This window comes from Balaenoptera musculus, chromosome 19, assembly GCF_009873245.2.
Source record: "Balaenoptera musculus isolate JJ_BM4_2016_0621 chromosome 19, mBalMus1.pri.v3, whole genome shotgun sequence".
In the NCBI taxonomy this organism is placed as follows: domain Eukaryota; kingdom Metazoa; phylum Chordata; class Mammalia; order Artiodactyla; family Balaenopteridae; genus Balaenoptera; species Balaenoptera musculus.
In genome coordinates this window covers 24,057,562-24,078,254 of record NC_045803.1, presented here as the reverse complement: position 1 = coordinate 24,078,254, position 20,693 = coordinate 24,057,562, and the positions used below count along the sequence as shown (strand labels likewise).

Genomic DNA, 20,693 nt, shown 5'->3' with positions numbered 1-20,693 from the left:
AAAGTAGTAAAGAAAATTTTGCCTAAAATACTCATCCTTATGTAATAAAGAAGAGACATGATTAGATCTTAGAAATATCTAATAAAATTAATGAACTATAAAAAAAAATTAATGAACTATATAAATACAACTATCAAATCATTTAAAGTGTAAAGAATTTTCTACTAATACAGGGTTTTTTTAATAGATAACACTGGTTATTTATGAACATGTTCTCTAAGTAACTGCCATCTATATAAGAATTTTATGGAGGAGTGTTTACTTTTTGTAATAGATTTGCCAGAAACTTCAAATGATGCACTTACTTTCCAAGGCTTAACTATTTCTTTTTTATTGCAGCCCTTTGGAGTGAATCAGCCTGGACCTTATATCATGTATACAACTGTAGATGCAAATGGATATCTGAAAAATGGTTCGGGTAAGACTTGATATGCATAATAGCACCTTTAATCAATATATTAACAAAGTAAACTGGATGACAAAAATTATCATGTTTTCACATTCTTTATAAAATCTTCACTTTTTATATTATACTTTGTCTTTCTGTATACTTACATCAGTAGATTACAAAAGGTCCTCATGACAGATATATTAACATTAAATTCTTCATATATCCCTATTGTAGGGAACCACATAATTATCCTTATTTTTCAGTTGAAGTAACAGAGATTGGGAGCATTTACTTCAGTTATCTTGATCAAAGTATGAAATAGTAAATTAGTTAACAGAGCTCATCTTAGAAGAAGTAAAAATTAGGAATCCAATCTACTCCTAGATTAATCCTAGTTTTTTCATATGTGGACTAGAAACTGGAATATTATACAAATTTATATAATATTATGTAATCATATGTTTTGATATATGATTATAAAGAAAAATCTTGTTTTACATTTGAATAAAGGGAAATGCAATCAATCAAGACAAAAGGGAAATAAGACTAAGCAAAGGATGTCTGATCTTGACAGATGGCTAGCTGACTGAGATACGATCCAAATCACCATAAATACAACTGTGAACATTTCAATTCTCTAAGGAGGAAAAGGAATCCTAACATATTCATATGCTTCTTTGAGAGTGCTAGAGTCCTAACCATGAAGAAGTACGTGTAAACAGAGTTACTGTTACTCCTCCATTTTTAAATGAACTAAAAAAAGGGAAGAACTCATTATATAGCCATTTTCATTTTATATAATGGCATAACATAATATACCAGAGTGCATTTCCTTTTAAGCTAATTGTATACATTTAATACTGTCATCATGCTACTGCATCAACACAGAAACATTCCATGAAACAAAAACTGTCTGAAAAATTCAAGGAGAAATTTACAGACTCAGTTACAGTTTACCCTTGACCAACATGGGAGGTTAGGTGCACCATCCCTCTGTGCAGTTAAAAATCTGCCTATAACTTATAGTTGGCCCTCATTCCTCCGTATCCTCCAATTCAACCAAATGTGAACTGTATAGTACTGTAGTATTTACTATTGAGAAAAATCTGCATATGAGTGGAACTGCGCAGTTCAAACCTGTGTTATGCAAGGGTCAACTGTATAGTCAAATACGTTAATGTACCACTGTCAGTCAAGGAAACTTAAAATAAATCTGGATATAGTTGATTTGAACAAATTACTTATTTACATTTTAATTCATATCTATATTAAACTGTATATAAAAGATTCCAGGACCAGCTGGTTTTATTTTTTATCAGTTAACTCTTTGAGACTTTCAAGATGCACATAATTTTAGTTCTAGATTAGATGTTTCGGAATGCAGGGGGGAAAAAAGTTGAAGTTACTTATTTCATTTTATGAAGCTAGTATAACTTCATAAAGCTAGTATAACTTTATGGCTAGTATACAAAGCCATTATACCCAAAAGCAAAATCTTAGCTGACTGGTGAATTATCAATCAAAAATGCTGTCTAAAATACTAACAATTTAAATTCATCTGTATTTTGAAAGAATTACTTACTTAAGACCATCAAGTAGGTGATTACCTCAGGAATGCACTGATGGTTTAAAATGGGGAAAATTTCTTTATTATCATAACAGTAAATCAATTTTTTAAAGATTTGTCTCCCTCTTTTTTTTTTTTCATATAATGTATATTGTGTAAATCTTTCCATGTCTGTTCATCTAGCTAGTCCTAATTTTTTTTAATTGAAGTATAGTTGACTTATAGTGTTATATTAATTTCAGGTGTACAACATAATGAGTCAATATTTTTATACATTATATTCCATTTAAAGTCATTATACAATATTGGTTACATTTCCTGTGCTGAGCATTATATTCTTGTATCTTATTTATTTTATACCTAGTAGTTTTTAACTCTTAATTCCCATACCCTATCTTGCCCCTCTCCCCACCACCCTTCCCTCTGGTAACCGCTAGTTTGTTCTCTGTCTATGAGTCTGTTTCTATTTTGTTGTATTCATTTATTTGTTTTATTTTTAGATTCCATATATGTAAAAACATACAGTATTTGTCTTTCTCTGTCTGACTTACTTCACTAAGCATAATACCCTCAAAGTCCATCCATGTTGTTGCAAATGGTAAAATTTTATTCTTCTTAGTTCTAGTTTCTTTTGGAATTGTTTTGTATGTGGATACAGTAACTGGATAATTTGCTGGGGTTTTTTTTCAATATAACAATACAACAGTAAAGATCTATGTGATATATTTTTGTGCAGTTAAATGAATAATTCTCACTTCATAGAAAAAAATCTAGAAAAATACTCATCAAACTGTTAACATTTATCTTGGGAGAGCAAGATTTCAAGAGATTCACTTCCTATTTGGTACATTTCTATAACTATTTACTACTTTTAGTCCTTTTTATTTTTAAAAGATAAATTTTACAGCAAATTGAAACCTACCAAAAATTAGATATAGAAGATAATTTTTAATCAGTGATTGTTGTTCACAATATATATTTATTGAACCTCTACTACAAACTAGGCATTTGTACCTAGTAGGATATCTTATTAGACGCTAAAAACCCATTCAATAATATTCACTACACATTGCTGTTTTTATAAGTAAATGGAAAAATATTTCCGTAGCATGATTGCTTTTTAATCTACTCCAAAACAATAATGGAACATTGGGTTTATTCTCACTCAATTATATATTTACTTCTTCCCTGGATTAGGCAGGAATTTGTAAGCATAAACGCAAAGGAGAAAATATCTATAGAAAAGATAAATGCATAAATCAAATGAACGCATACATTTTCATGGCAAAAAAGCATAAACAAAGGTAAAAGACTATAGCAAACTGGGAAAATCTAAATGTCCAACAATTGAGAAATAATAAGTTGTGATATCTTATAATAATTTCCAGCCTACAAAATATTTTAGAATAATTTTTGATAAAATGAACAGATGTTTATGGTATAACACTTGGGAAGGAGGCACATCTGTGTGCATAATCCAAATTGTGTGGGTGTGGAGTTTTTAGTGAACCCATGTATAGGAAAAATATAGAAACAAAATGACATATAGAAACGTTACCAGGAATACCTCTTGGTTGTGGGATTTTGTTCTTTATTTTTTGCATTTTAGTTTATACACTGATCATATATTGCTTTTAATTTGAGAAATATGTTAATGATAAGTAATCATAAATATTTTAAAAATATTTCACACATATGCTATATTTCATGCATAAATATATGTTCTAAACAGGGAAGTGGCACTTAATTTAATTGATTTAGGAAGTACTATTATGAAAACCTGCCCCAAATTTTAAAGGATTAAAATTTCTAGTTTAAATGTTAATTAAGCATGTTGAAGTCTAAAGAAAAATTACTTGGTTAAACTATACCTTCCAACCCATACAGCCCCACTAGTAGAGAACTTTCCACTCTAGAAAGAGAACGACCACATATGAATACTTCAGAAACTGCAACCCTGGTTTTCTTATAGAGCACCTAAGGGTCACTACTCATTAGTGGATCATGAAATAAATTTAATGGGTTCTGTTAAGGGCTTTTTATTTAAAAGAATAAAAGGTAGAAAATATCAAGTGTATCCTACATTTAGTATTGTTTCATGAAAACTTTATTTTAGGGTTTGTGTATCTGTGTTCTTACTGGGTGGTGACATAAAATGTAGTTGTTACTGTGGGCTGTGATCAAAAAAGTTTGAAAGCCACTGCCAGAGACAATAACATGCCTTAGTGTTATTCAAAAAAGGCCTGGCCTAATTATCCTTTCTGCTTGTAGACAGATCTTATTGTTACCAAATACTCTGTGGTCTTACTCCACTTCCTAGCAAAGCGTGAATAGCCAAATGTTATTAGACAATTATATTACAGAGGAGTCATTAATTTTCTAAATAACCATTTACTACTCTTGTAAATTAGCCAGAGACCTGCAATAAGTACCCGAATTTCCTAAATAATATTTAATAAGAACTTAGTAGATAGGAGCATGTAGGCCAAATTGTATGGATTAGGGAGTTGTTGGTCATTTCTAAATAATAACACTATTAGACCAAGAATTGTTTTCTACCTCTTAAATTGCTTATTTGGCCCTGCTGTTATAAAATCATTTCCCTTTAGTCCTCTAACATTACTGTTTGTTAACATACCTGAGAAAAGCATAAGTAACCTTTACCTACTATGCATTCTTCATCATATGCTTCAAATATAAGAGCAGTTAAAATGTATGGTAGACTGATATGAAAGGGCAAAAAAGCATTTGGATTAGGTATAACAAAATTCATATTGATGGTAAACATTAGATTATTGAGAAAAAATGATTTGTTGTAACATATAAGCACATTGTCTTTCTATAATTTTAACCTTTCAGGTTTCTCCATTTTAATCAGTAATTGTCAATTACATCTTCCAGTGTCAAAACACATTTTATTCTTTATGTTCATTTCTCACCTGCGTATTTTCTGAAATTATCTTCAAAGTATAGTCATGTTCCATTTATCCACACATAATTATCCGTAAAAGAATGTTTTAGTCTTGAGTCATTTTATTTTAATTACTCATCACATTTTAAATTCTCATACCCAAAAATTTTAGCTTGAGCAATACTTAATCAGGCATATTTTTGTGTCAAAAATCATAATTCATAACAAGATAATGGAAAGAGTTGTTATGCCCTGCTGGATTATCCATGACATTCTTCTTATCTGAAAGAATGAATTCTTGCAAGAAGAATCATTCCCTTTCCTTACTCTCACATCAAGTAAAGACCTCACAGGAATAGTCAAGTCCACAGAGATAAAGATGAGGGCATGGCGAATAATGATTTTTTTTTTTCCACTGAAATGAAAGAGACAAAGGGAAAGAGGGAAAATATGGAATAGCTCTAAGCAGTACTGATACATCCTCTTCATTTAATTGTAAATTGAATTAATTACAAGAAATACAGAGAGTCTGAGAAACTGTAAGGAAGTTTACAAATTATTCAGCTATTCAGCAATTAGAAATCCCATCTACACAGATGCAAGTGGGTCACAGTCATATTCTGGAAAACCAAAAGAAAGAAAATAAGAAACTGTAGTGCCGGGCTTCCCTGGTGGCACAGTGGTTAAGAATCCGCCTGCCAGTGCAGGGGACATGGGTTCAAGCCCTGGTCCGGGAAGATCCCACCTGCCGTGGAGCAACTAAGTCCGTGCACCACAACTGCTGAGCCTGCACTCTAGAGCCCGTAAGCCACAACTACTGAGCCCACGTGCTACAACCGCTGAAGCCTGCACGCCTAGAGCTGTGCTCTGCAACAAGAGAAGCCACTGCAATGAGAAGCCCGCGCACTGCAACAAAGAGTAGTGCCTGCTCACCGCAACTAGAGAAAGCCCGCACGCAGCAATGAAGACCCAACACAGGCAAAAATATAATTAATTAATTTTTTTAAAAAGAGAGTGAAATATTTGAAGTGTTGAAAGAAAAAGTCACCAACCTAGAATTCTACATACAGCAGAATTTTCTTTTAAACACAAAGGAGAAATAGACTTTATCAGACCAACAAAAACTGAAGGAAGCATCGCCAGCAGATCTGCTCCCCAAAAAAAGTTAAAAGAAGTTCTTTAGGGATAAGGAATATGATAGGTCAGAAACACATACCTATATAAGAAAGGAATAAATAAATGAAGATAAAATAAGACCTTTTATTTCTTAGTTGATCTAAAAAATAACTTTTAGATTGTTTAAAGTAATAATAGTAACAGTGTACTGGATGATGATAGTATATGAATAAGTGACATGAATGACAGCAATGTCATAAGAGATGGGAGGGGGAACCAGGATTATGCTGTTATTTATCTAAATTGGTCCTTTCCTGGAAATGACAATCAGGAATTCCTTACTACCAGCTTTGCATGATAACCTCCTTCAGTGAAACAGTAGTGGGTTATAAAACTTAAATACACTTTATCTTCAAAGATGAGTGACTTTGCAACACTTACCCCTAATTTATAGAGAACTAAAGAAGACATGAGATTAAATAAGGGTAAGGAATAGTAAGAATAAATCAAAAAGAAACTTATAAGGACAAATCGATAAATATGAGCAAGTAAAAAAGACACAAGAGTAAGAGAATAAAAATTACAAGAGAGTGATTGTATTTGACAAGTGAAAACCTCAGGAGCATGAGAGTCATTTGTAATATGTATGTTGTCTGAGAGTGGGGGCTGTGCATATAGACAGTAAATTCCACAGTGTAGTGGTTTGCTCTGTGAAGATTTTTTTAATTATTATTATTCAAAAAATATTTATTGAACATACCAGTATGAGCTATGATCCTAGGTACTTTAAGAAGTGTAAAATAGGGTCTTCACTGGTGGTCCAGTGGTAAAGAATCTGCCTTCCAATGCAGGGAACGCGGGTTCGATCCCTGGTTGTGGAACTGAGTTGCTACATGCTGTGGGGCAGCTAAGCCCACATGCCGCAAACTACAGAGCCCACGTGCCCTGGAGCCTGCACACCAAAACAAGAGAAGAGAAAAAACCTGCACGCCACAACTAGAGAGAGGCCCGCGCGCCTCAATGAAAGATCCCGCATGCCTCAACGAAGATCGCAGTTGCCACAACTGAGACCCGACGCAGCCAAAAACATGGGAAAAAAACCACAAAAAACTACTCATAGCAGCCAAAAAAGATTTTTTTTAAAAAGTATAAAATATATTCATCATCCTCAAAAAGTTTCTGGTTTATTTGGAGAGTAAAAACAAGAAAAAATAAGATGATAAGCCACTAATGAAAGATTTTTAGAAGACTAGTAACTTTCTGGAAGATAACTGACTTCACTATTCACAGGCCCCTTCTATAAGACAGGTGTCTAGAGTGTGGAGTCTTAAGAAAAGACTAGGATTCCATATCATTACCTCTAAGACTTCGTAAAAATTTGATATCCTTCTCCTTATTTGCCTGGATAACTGAACATGACACTTTGCCAGGTGCTATGAATGTGCAAAAATATTAAGACGTTGTTACTTTATATTTCAAATATCAAGAACTTTATATTTCAGGAGCTAGACATAGGTATTTTAAAATGACTTATTAAATTCCTTTGAAGGATTGGTGTATAATATGGATCAGAAATGAACAAGAAGTAATATATATTTAGCATTAGCAAAGTCAAAACATGAAAAATATAACTTTATTAGGAGCAACACAAAAAGGAAATAATTTGACAGTCAATAAAGGAAATCTTGTTCTGTTTTTTAAAAACAACACACAAAAGCTATAATATCTTTGAATATTTTCTTTTTATTTTCATAAGTGCATTGAGGAAAAACTCTAGTATCCTAGACAGATATCCCCATTGGTTTTATTTAGTTGCTTTAGTGTTTTTGTATAGCTTGGCAAATGGCCTGGAATTTAGTATAGATTGGTCTTTACACAAAATATTTCTTATTTTAAAATTTAATTCAGTGAGCAGTTTACTAACCATTATAATACATTTTTACTTAATTGTGTACATTTATAAAAAGTAGCAATTTAAAATATGAATGCTACTTAATTTATTTCAAGATTTTATATTTTTTTAAATCAATAAACAATGTAAAATAGGCCTGGTTGCCCATTTCTTGAAATATATTTTAAAATAAAGAAAAGAAAGAAAAAACGAATGAAAAATCTCTGTTTAACAACTACAGTATTGGGGACTTCTGGTTTCCGGTCCAACATGTAAAGAGCTTGGAAATCATACTCCCATCCTCCCTTCCATTCCCACCCCTGCCCCAGCCAAACGATGACCAAAATGAAAATCAACAACTCTTCTTAGATCCATTAGAGAATTGAAGACACAGGGCAAACCGCTGCCCCCAAAACTGGAAAGACAGACAAATGCATAAAATGGCAGCTTACCAGAGCAGAAGCCACAGCTAGGACCAGCCACTGGCAGGAACACTCAAAGGGTAATTCTGGGGACTCAGTTTGAGACTAGTTTAAGAGATTAAAAACTCCTACCTTTGGCGACCCAAACTTTCATGATTTTTACCTCCGTGAGCCACACAGGTTCTCAGGGTCAAGATCTAAGAAAAATCCTCTTGTGCTTCTGTCAGGAGAAAGGGGGAAAATAAACATTTTCAAATACTCCCAGAGCTACAGTTCTTCTTAACAAAGGCCTGCCCTCAAGGGAAATTATTTTACGAAAACCTAACCAACTTTGTTTTTTACCAGAGCCTAACTGACTTGGTGGTAATGAAATATCCAGCTCTAGCCCCCCTCTAGTCTTCCTGTTTCACCTTCATAGGTGAGAGGGGAAAGGACCTGAGAAACACTTATGAAAGTCACAGCCCAGGGTCATAGGCTCACTAAAAAACTGAGACCTAATCACAGGACTAGAGAACACTTACCCTCCCCCTACATCTTACCACCACATCAATCAGGCTCCTATATAACAACAGGGGAGCAAAGTTCAAACCCTATTTAAAAAGGAAACCCAAAGATAACAGAAGAGACAAAAACAAGGACACTAGAGGAAATTTTAGCCTCCGACACCTACAGCTGCAGCAACCAGTAAATGCAATCTAATTCATAGCCAGATAAACATAAAACCTCACACTAAAGACCTGTTTACCTTAGTTCTTTTTGCTTGATACATCATGTCCAGCTTTCAACAAAAAATTACAAGGCATGCTAAAAGGCAAAAAAACAAAACAAAAAAACCCCACATTTTGAATAGATAAAGCAGGCATCAGAACCAGACTCAGTTATGATAGAGATTTTGGAATTATAAGACTAAGAATTTACGGTAACTATGATTAATATCCTAAGGGCTCAAATGGAAAAAAAAAAAAAAAAAAAAGAAATGCTAGAAAACAAAAACACTGCAACAGAAATGAAGAATGCCTTTGATTGGCTCAGCAGCAGCTTGAACATGGCCGAGGAAAGAATCAGTGAGCTCGAAGATGTCAATGGAAACTTCCCAAACTGAAGAGCAAAGAGAAAAAGGAATAAAAAGTATAGTTTATCTTAATGAATATTGAAGTGCAAACTGCTACACTAGTGGCCCCAATGACTCATAATATAGACTCCTTCCACATTCACTCTGCTTAACCAAGGGGACACCAGCAAACATGACACAAGTATAGCCTTGGTAAGCTCTTAGACTTTGAGACTTACCCTCTTGGGATGCTGCCCTGAGATCTGCCCAGTCTAGTCACCTTAAGAATGAACGATTGTAAGGAGAGGTGCCTACTCAGGCCTCCCAGCTGATCTGCCAGCTGAATGCAGCCATGTGAGTCAGCCCAGCCAGCCCACAGAGTCATGAGAAAGAAAATGGTTATGGTTGTAAGCCACTAAGCTTTGAGTTGGTTTGTTATACAACAATAAATAATCACTAGAAGGAATGTATTCTGTTTGCTTAAGAGCCAAATATGAAAGAATTTACAGAGATGGACCTGTCAACAGTATTAAAAAGGTATGTTTGAGAAGTGCAGACTTGAGTAGACAGTAAAGGGAAGGAAGTGTGGAGAAGGAGAAGTTGAAAGCTTAGGAGTTTAGGAGAATGTGCTTACTGACATTTCACAACTTTAATCACGTCCTCTAGGAAAAAGGTACATGTGAAATAAGTGACTTTAGTAAAGGAAAAATTTAAGGCATATTTGTGTTTTGTGTCTGTTGATAGCCAAGAATTGCATCTAGGTCTCTCCAAGTTGACTAACATGTGACAGATACCTAGTCTAATAAACATTTATTTTTAAGTCACGTTTCATTAAAAATAACCTATCTTGCAATTTGGAACTAAAAACACTGCCTCTCACCTTCGATTTATAAAGTAGCTATGTGTTTTTTATCCCTATTTCAGAACGAAACAGTTTTACTCCCTTGTGGTTTTTGTCACCACCAGAAAACACAGCTTATAGCAAAATGCCATGGCCTATGGGTTTGCCTCTCAAAGAGGTATAGATCCCCAGCTTGAAAAATAAAGTGCACTAAAGCACAAGCCAAGCTTTCCCATTTAGCTAATTTATACCACAGTGTCCACTTTGGAAACCAGAGTTTATCTTTTTAATCCAGAGAATGACAGCTGGAACATAATTGCACATAACCTCAGAAAAGTTTACTTCCTTAATACAACTCTGTACAGGAGCACTGACCATTAAATTAGACCTCCACAGGCAATAGCACCCAATGCAATTTGGCTTTATGAGAGTTGTAGATTTATTTTATTGTTTCCCTTTGCATTATTTTTTCATGCACTGGCAATGGCTTTTATCATTCCTTCATTAGGTGCTATGTGCATTAAGCTCTAGAAAAGCAATTATCAGAATCAAACTGCTCAGTTTCTCAAAAAGTTAAGCGTAGAGTTACCGTATGAACCATTAATTCCACTCCTACGTATATTCCCAAGAGAATCTAAAATATATGTCACACAAAAACTTGTACATCGATGTTCATAGCATAATATTCATATTCATAATAGCCAAAAAGTGTAATAAACAAACCAAATGTCCATCAACTAATAAATGGATAAACCAACTGTGGCATATCAATACAATAGAATATTATCCCATTAAAAACATGAAACATGCTATAACATGGATGAACCTTGTAAAACATTATTCTAAGTGAAAGAAACCAGATACAGAAGGCTGCATATTACATGATTCCATTTATATGAAATGTCTAGAATAAGCAAATCCATAGAAATAGAAAGGAACTTGCAGGTGAGGGTTACCAGGAACTGGGCCAGAGAAGAAATGAGAAGTGACTGCTAATGGGTCCAGGGTTCCTTTTTGCGGTGATAAAAATGCTCTGGAATTAGTGGTGACATTTGTACAACCTTGTGACTATACTAAAAACCACTGAATTGTACACTTTAAATTGGTGGACTTTGTGGCATGTGAATTATATACCAGTTTAACAAAAGGAAAAAAACTACTCACATTCTAAATTTATAACTGGGAAGTAGGTTGACAGGTAAAGCTTGAACCAGGGTTCTAAGCTTCCTGATTTATTCCAAAAGAGAAATCAGAAAAACTTCTATGAAAAAATGATGTTACACTCTTTTTCAGGAACTAATATCAAGTTGAAATTCAACCTAAGAAAAAAGCAGAAAATATGAGGAATGATTATATAATAATATAAATAACAAATAACATTTGTAGTTTTGCAGTTTTAAAAACACTTTTATATACATTAAAAGTTAAGTTCTGTTGTTGTAATTGTCTCATAAAACCCATTCAGTAGGTGGTATTGTAATTTTGATTTTATAGATGAGGAAACATTCAAGTTGTATTTTTCTGTTGTTGTATGTTTAAGCATCCCCAGGTCAAGATTTGTCTTTTTCATCTCTGTGTAAAAGGCATACAGTGTGCATTCAGCAAATGTTAAGGTGAATGAATAAACAAATTAAGGCTTAGGGAGGGCAAGGGACTTTCTAAAGATCAAACAAAGCAGTGTGGAATACTATCTTTGGCATTCAAATCCTGTGTGCTTTCCATAATATCACATCACAGGTCTCCTGTGTTAAGGAACACATTTGTTCAAGTTCCAGCCTTTAAGCTGATATCAAAGTTATTTTAATTCAAAGCCAAAATGGAGGTCTTCAACAGCTGTCATTGATATGGCATATTATTAGACCTCAAAGAAAACTAAAGTTAAACAACTGTACAAACTTTACTTTGTTGTTTACTACCAAACCTTCAGGTTAGTAGAGCAGACATTTACCAAGTGCCTGATATGTGTCAGCCACTATGCTGGGCCCTAGGAATGGGGCATAGAAATGATTAAGTCACTAGATTGGAAGCACCTAAGCACCTCTTCTTATGGAACTATTTTCAGTCTAGTAAGAGGTGATTCCACATATTTCATCACTTTATCCTTGTCAGTTATCTAGAAGCTGAGTTCAGAAATAAGTCAGAATACTCCAAAGGATTAAATCAGACGTCAGTGGATTCCTTTACTCTCCATTATAAGCCACCCATTGACTACCAAGAAAAGAAGCCAACCATTGTTTTAAGAAAATTTCCATAAATTGCTACAATCCTAACTTCTGAAATACAGGAATTTAGCATTTAGGCATGTAGCTTCATGAACTCCCTATATAATGTTCACTTACTATAATACAGGCTCGCTCTTCTGGATCCGCATTCTATAGCACCTGGTAACACCACATATTTTTAAAGGTATTAACTACTTTCTGTACATAGATTATGCCTTTCTATGAAGACAGCCTATTTCTTGTTCTTAAACTGATTACTGAGTAGGACGGTTAAAAACCAAGGTGTATTTATATGGTGACGTTAAATTAACATGTCTTAGACTTATAATTTGATCACAGATTGATTAAGGTGCTTCTCCAGTCAACAGAGTGCCTGATATATAGCATGGTGCTTAATATCTATAGAATAAACAAACTAATTAATCACAGACTTAGTAAGTGATTAGTGAGAATCCACTTACACTGGAAACTAACTTTTCTCAAAGTCCAAAAAAAATGATGTGCCTTAGTCATATAAGCCAGTAGAAGATTTTACCATCAAGCTGAGAACAACTGCTTCATTTCTTTTTTCTATGTGGGTTGCCATCCATTTAATTTAAATCAGTGAATTTTAAGACAAGAATAAGAAGCTATGATTTAGTAAATGTTTTAAATATCAAGTGTCTATAGCCAAATTTTAAAATTAAATTCCAATATTTTTATTATACTCAGTCAAAATTTCTTTTGGCTTCTCCTCACCTTCCAAATCTGTTTTGTCCTCTTTTGTTCCCCACTTCTGAATTCTGGTGTCACATTACAATATGATGTTGAGAAGTGCAGGTAAGTTTAGCCTGTTGACAATAAGGAGCCTTTTTGCAATTACCATGTTCTATATATAGGAATTAGCTGTCTCTCCCTAAAAGTGGCTAAACACTTCAGCAATGAATTTAAATGTTGAAAATCATCACTGTTTTGATACATTTTATCACTTGTTTTCTTTGACTGCTATTCTATCTTAGTTGATAATTTATTGTTTAAAAAGTGGTCACTGGTATATATTACCAGAAATCATCCTACTGTAACACCTACGATATTCTATATTATCCAGAATATTTGGGACAGTGGAGTCTGAGGTCAACTCAATATTTTAGTAAGAAGCCACAAAGGTCACCTTAGATTTTTTAAGTAACTTCCACAGAGTTAGAATACATATATGTAGCATCTGACGTAGAGATTCTTTTTTATAAAGTTCACATGTAAGTTGTTTGAAATTTTTTCAATTATTTTAAAATATCAGAAAAAGGATTATATTATCAGAGTAGATCATAAACACCAATTTCACTGCTAGACTTTTTCTGGCTAAGATATCTGATTTGATAAACATTTACAATGAGCCTTATCACATTAGATAACACAAATTATTACCCCAGGTTCGCATTCAAGAACAAAGAACCATGATAATTGTTATAGCTAGGAAGATTTTATTAGCTATATCAGAAACTTACTCTGTCGGCAATTAAATTAGAATAGCAGCAAATGAAAGTATTTTTAAACTTTTAATTTTATCATTTGTCAATACCTTTTTTATCCATTGATTTTAATAGAATCCTAATCACTCTTGATAACTCAGTAACATAAAATATGAAAACATATTTTTCTCTCAAAGTCTTAGCTTAATTTTTCTTGACTTTAGTCTACCATTTGTTATTATCCAGCTTGCCATTCTCACAATTATAAATTCTCCTCATAGAGAAACATTTTCCCCTACCTAATATTCTAACCGTTTTCTTACAGGAAAATATAATTTAAGACATACACCACAGGGGACAAATACATGACGATGTTTCTTTAACATCCCCCTACAAGCAGTGAGAGTAGTGCTAAATTTTTCACTCTACCAATTATAACTTTTTAAACTATCTGGAATGAGCCAGAGAACCTGAGCTTATTCTAGTGTCGGTTAAGGGCTAGTCCATAGCCAGAGAGGATTGTCATATTCATAATTGTATCCCCTGTGAACATAATCGTATTAAAGTTGGTGTCTGTAATAGAAGATCAACAAGATAAACCAGGCTCATCTCACAGAAGAATTGCTTAAATACCTCGGGCTTTAGGTATAGAATGGGAACATCACAAAGCCTCAGGTATGCTCATTGGGCTCAAATGCCCTACAGTCTGGATTTACAAAATCAACAAATGCCATGTTAACTGGAATGACTATGTAGAAAACGTTACAGGCTACCAGTCATATCCTAGGACCCCACAAATACAGAGATCCAAACAGTAAAAGAAATGAACAACTGACATTGGTGGGGAGGGGAGGGGATGGTATTCTGTCATTAGAAGTCCTTTTTATAGAGCAATAAGACAAATATCACACTTCTTTTTCAACTGAAAAAAGGATCACAGGTAATGATGAAGGATGTGGCATTTGTAATTAAGCTGCCAAAATGAAAATCCCAGCTCCGCCATTTAGTAACTATGTGGTTTTGGTCAAATTGTTTGACCTCTTGATTTCCTCATAATAAAGTGAAGATAATTGATGTCACAAATGCCTTTTATGTATGTATTATAAATTATTCAGAATTCTTATATATAACTGATACTTTACCTTTGGGTAGACTGTCTTTCTGTACTGGTATCTATGTGGTATAAATTGATATAGTATTTTTGAATTGGAATATGTTACATGTCTCAGGTCTGGCACATTAGGAGGATAGAAGTTCTTTCATTTATTCATCCATTCATTGAACAAATATGTACTGAGTGCCTAATATACGACAGGCCTGTTCTAGGCTCTTATAATATAGAGGTGAATAAAACAGACCAATTTCTCAGCCCTCATAGAGATTACATTCTAGTAGGTGAAAAGAGGTAATAAACATAATAAGTGAGTTGTTTAATACTATGTCGTGGTTAGGAGGTGATACCTACTGTGGGGTGGGGAATAAAGCAGGGTAAGAAGGATAGAGAAGGAGTTACCAGTTTTATGTAGGGTGGTCAGAGTGGCCCTGAGAAAATGTCATTTGAACAAAGATTTGAAGGATATAAGGGAGTCATACATATGGTATGAAGAATACTCCAGGTAGAGGAGAAAGCCAGAGCAGAAGCCTTAAGGTATAAGCATTCCTGGAATTTCCAAGGAACAGTGGAGAGACCAGTGTCTTGGAGTAGAATGAAAGAAGGGGGTTAAGGAGTAGAAGATGAAATCTGAGTTAAATGAGGGCATGGAGTGTAAACTGAGTGAAACAGTAGACTGTAGGCAGAGCAAGAGCTAAAGCAGGGAAACTAATTGGAAAGCTAGTAAAATAATTCTGGCTAGAAATGATGGTGGCTTTGACCAAAGTAATAGTCATGCAGGTAGAAATGTTGTGATTCTGGATATTTTGGGATTGTGGATATATATTTCATTTCTTGGCAGACTGGGTAGAGGATATGAGGGGAAAAAAGTACTGTAACTTTAGGGTTACTGGCCAGAGCAAGTAGAAAGATGGAGTTGCCATAACTGAAATGGAGCAGGTATTAGAAGAAAAATCAGGAACTCTGGGTTTTTTTTGTTGTTGTTAATTTTTTTCCTTTTTCTCATTAGTCATCCATTTTATACACATCAGTGTATACATGTCAATCCCAATCTCCCAATTCATCACACCACCACCCCCAACCCCTACCGCTTTCCCCCCTTGGTGTCCAAATGTTTGTTCTCTACTTCTGTATCTCAATTTCTGCTCTGCAAACCAGTTCATCTGTACCATTTCCCAGATTCCACATATATGCATTAATATATGATATTTGTTTTTGTCTTTCTGACTTACTTTACTCTGTATGACAGTCTCTAGATGCATCCACATCTCTACAAATAACCCAATTTAGTTCCTATTTATGGCTGAGTAATATTCGATTGTATATAGGTACCACATCTTCTTTATCCATTCGTCTGTCGATGGGCATTTAGGTTGCTTCCATGACCTGGATATTGTAAATAGTGCTGCAGTGAACATTGGGGTGCATGTGTCTTTCTGAATTATGGTTTTCTCTGGGTATATGACCAGTAGTGGGATTGCTGGGTCATATGGTAATTCTATTTTTAGTTCTTTAAGGAACCTCCATACTGTTCTCCATAGTGGCTGTATCAATTTACATTCCCCCCAACAGTGCAAGAAGGTTCCCTTTTCTCCACATCCTCTCCAGCATTTGTTGTTTGTAGATTTTCTGATGATGTCCATTCTAACTGGTGTGAGGTGATACCTCATTGTAGTTTTGATTTGCATTTCTCTAATAATTCGTGATGTTGAACAGCTTTTCATATGCTTCTTGGCCATCTGTGTGTCTTCTTTGGAGAAATGTCTATTTAGGTCTTCTGCCCATCTTTGGATTGAGTTGTTTCTTTTTTTAATATTGAGCTGCATGAGCTGTTTATATATTTTGGAGATTAATCCTTTGTCCACTGATTCATTTGCAAATATTTTCTCCCATTCTGAGGGTTGTCTTTTCGTCTTGTTTATGGTTTCCTTTGCTGTGCAAAAGCTTTTAAGTTTCATTAAGTCCCATTGGTTTATTTTTGTTTTTGTTTCCATTACTCTAGGAGGGGGATCAAAAAAGATCTTGCTGTGATTTATGTCAAAGAGTGTTCTTCCTATGTTTTCCTCTAAGAGTTTTATAGTGCCCGGTCTTACATTTAGGTCTCTAATCCATTTTGAGTTTATTTGTGTGCATGGTGTTAGGGAGTGTTCTGATTTCATTCTTTTACATGAAGCTGTCCAGTTTTCCCAGCACCACTTATTGAAGACACTGTCTTTTCTCCATTGTATATCCTTGCATCCTTTGTCATAGATTAGTTGACCATAGGTGCGTGGGTTTATCTCTGGGCTTTTTAACCTGTTCCACTGATCTATATTTCTGTTTTTGTGCCAGTACCATATTGTCTTGATTACTGTAGCTTTGTAGTATAGTCTGAAGGCAGGGAGTCTGATTCCTCCAGCTCCATTTTTTTCCCTCAAGACTGCTTTGGCTATTCGGGGTCTTCTGTGTCTCCATACAAATTTTAAGATTTTTTGTTCTAGTTCTGTAAAAAATGCCATTGGTAATTTGATAGGGATTGCATTGAATCTGTAGATTGCTTTGGGTAGTATAGTCATTTTCACAATATTGATTCTTCCAATCCAAGAACATGGTATATTTCTCCATCTGTTAGTATCATCTTTAATTTCTTTCATCAGTGTCTTATAGTTTTCTGCATACAGGTCTTTTGTCTCCCTAGATAGGTTTATTCCTAGGTATTTTATTCTTTTTGTTGCAATGGTAAATGGGAGTATTTCCTTAATTTCTCTTTCAGATTTTCCATCATTAGTGTATAGGAATGCAAGAGATTCCTGTGCATTAATTTTGTATCCTGCAACTTTACCAAATTCATTGATTAGCTCTAGTACTTTTCTGGTGGCATCTTTAGGATTCTCTGTGTATAGTATCATGTCATCTGCAAACAGTGACAGTTTTACTTCTTCTTTTCCAATTTGGATTCCTTTTATTTCTTCTTCTTCTCTGATTGCCGTGTCTAGGACTTCTAAAACTATGTTGAATAATAGTGGTGAGAGTGGACATCCTTGTCTTGTTCCTGAACTTAGAGGAAATGCTTTCAGTTTTTCACCATTGAGAATGATGTTTGCTGTGGGTTTGTCATATATGGCCTTTATTATGTTGAGGTAGGTTCCCTCTATGCCACTTTCTGGAGAGTTTCTGTCATACATGGGTGTTGAATTTTGTCAGAAGCTTTTTCTGCATTTATTGAGATGATCATATGGTTTTTTATTCTTCAATTTGTTAATATGGTGTATCACATTGATTGATTTGCATATATTTAAGAATCCTTGCATCTCTGGGATAAATCCCACTTGATCTTGGTGTATGATCCTTTTAATGTGTTTTTGGATTCTGTTTGCTAGTATTTTATTGAGGATTTTTGCATCTATTTTCATCAGTGATATTGGTCTGTAATTTTCTATTTTTGTAGTATCTCTGTCTGGTTTTGGTATCAGGGTGATGGTGGCCTCATAGAATGAGTTTGGGAGTGTGCCTTCCTCTGCAATTTTTTGGAAGAGTTTGAGAAGGATGGGTGTTAGCTCTTCTCTAAATGTTTGATAGAGTTCACCTGTGAAGCCATTGGGTCCTGGACTTTTGTTTGTTGGAATATTTTTAATCACAGTTTCAATTTCATTATTTGTGATTGGTCTGTTCATATTTTCTATTTCTTCCTGGTTCAATCTTGGAAGGTTATACCTTTCTAAGAATTTGTCCATTTCTTCCAGGTTATCCATTTTATTGGCATAGAGTTGCTTAGAGGATGCTTTGTATTTCTGCCGTGTCTATTGTAACTTTTCCTTTTGCATTTCTAATTTTATTGATTTAAGTCCTCTCCCTCTTTTTCTTGATGAGTCTGGCTAATGGTTTATCCATTTTGTTTATCTTCTCAAAGAACCAGCTTTTAGTTTTCTTGATCTTTGCTATTGTTTTCTTTGTTTCTATTTCATTTATTTCAGCTCTGATCTTTATGATTTCTTTCCTTCTGCTAACTTTGGGTTTTGTTTGTTCTTCTTTCTCTAGTTCCTTTAGGTGTAAGGTTAGATTGTTTACTTGACATGTTTCTTGTTTCTTGAGGTAGGCTTGTATAGCTATAAACTTCCCTCTTAGAACTGCTTTTGCTGCATCCCATAGGTTTGGGATCATCGTGTGTTCATTGTCATTTGTCTCTAGGTATTTTTTGATTTCCTCTTTGATTTCTTCAGTGATCTCTTGGTTATTTAGTAACGTATTGTTTAGCCTCCATGTATTTGTGTATTTTACGTTTTTTTCCCTGTAATTCATTTCTAATCTCATAGCGTTGTGGTCAGAAAAGATGCTTGATATGATTTCAGTTTTCTTAAATTTACTGAGGCTTGATTTGTGACCCAAGATGTGATCTATCCTGGAGAATGTTCCGTGCGCACTTGAGAAGAAAGTGTAATCTGCTGTTTTTGGATGGAATGTCCTATAAATATCAATTAAATCTATCTGGTCTACTGTATCATTTAAAGCTTCTGTTTCCTTATTTATTTTCATTTTGGATGATCTGTCCATTGGTGTAAGTGAGGTGTTAAAGTCCCCCACTCTTATTGTGTTACTGTCAATTTCCTCTTTTATAGCTGTTAGCAGGTGCCTTATGTATTGAGGTGCTCCTATGTTGGGTGCATATATATTTATAATTGTTATATCTTCTTCTTGGATTGATCCCTTGATCATTATGTAGTGTCCTTCCTTGTCTCTTGCAACATTCTTTATTTTAAAGTCTATTTTATCTGATATGAGTATAGCTACTCCAGCTTTCTTTTGATTTCCATTTGCATGGAATATCTTTTTCCATCCCCTCACTTTCAGTCTGTATGTGTCCCTAGGTCTGAAGTGGGTCTCTTGTAGACAGCATATATATGGATCTTGTTTTTGTATCCATTCAGCAAACCTGTGTCTTTTGGTTGGAGCATTTAATCCATTCACGTTTAAGGTAATTATCGATATGTATGTTCCTATGACCATTTTCTTAATTGTTTTGGGTTTGTTTTTGTAGGTCCTTTTCTTCTCTTGTGTTTCCCACTTAGAGAAGTTCCTTAGCATTTGTTGTAGAGCTGGTTTGGTGGTGCTGAATTCTCTTAGCTTTTGCTTGTCTGTAAAGCTTTTGATTTCTCCATTGAATCTGAATGAGATCCTTGCCGGGTAATCTTGGTTGTAGGTTCTTCCCTTTCATCACTTTAAGTATATCATGCCACTCCCTTCTGGCTTGTAGAGTTTCTGCTGAGAAATCAGCTGTTAACCTTATGGGAGTTCCCTTGTATGTTATTTGTTGTTTTTCCCTTGCTGCTTTCAGTAATTTTTCTTTGTCTTTAATTTTTGCCAATTTGATTACTATGTGTCTCGGCGCATTTCTCCTGTATGGGACTCTCTCAGCTTCCTGGACTTGGGTGTCTATTTCCTTTCCCATGTTAGGGAAGTTTTCGACTATAATCTCTTCAAATATTTTTTCAGGTCCTTTCTCTCTCTCTTCCCCTTCTGGGACCCCTATAATGCAAATGCTGTTGCGTTTAATGTTGTCCCAGAGGTCTCTTAGGCTGTCTTCATTTCTTTTCATTCTTTTTTCTTTATTCTGTTCCGCAGCAGTGAATTCCACCATTCTGTCTTCCAGGTCACTTATCCATTCTTCTGCCTCAGTTGTTCTGCTATTGATTCCTTCTAATGTAGTTTTCATTTCAGTTATTGTATTGTTCATCTCTGTTTGTTC

The 20,693-nt window shown here is 34.5% G+C and overlaps 1 protein-coding gene across 1 annotated transcript in view; it reads left to right on the top strand.

Annotated features, from left to right (window-relative positions):
* The window catches only part of ITFG1 (integrin alpha FG-GAP repeat containing 1), a 262,992-nt gene that overhangs the window by 226,830 nt on the left and 15,469 nt on the right, over nt 1-20,693 (top strand). Inside the window, exon 14 of the mRNA XM_036832521.1 lies at nt 340-418. Within this exon, the coding sequence (XP_036688416.1) occupies nt 340-418 (79 nt within the window). The remainder of the gene's footprint in view (nt 1-339; nt 419-20,693) is intronic.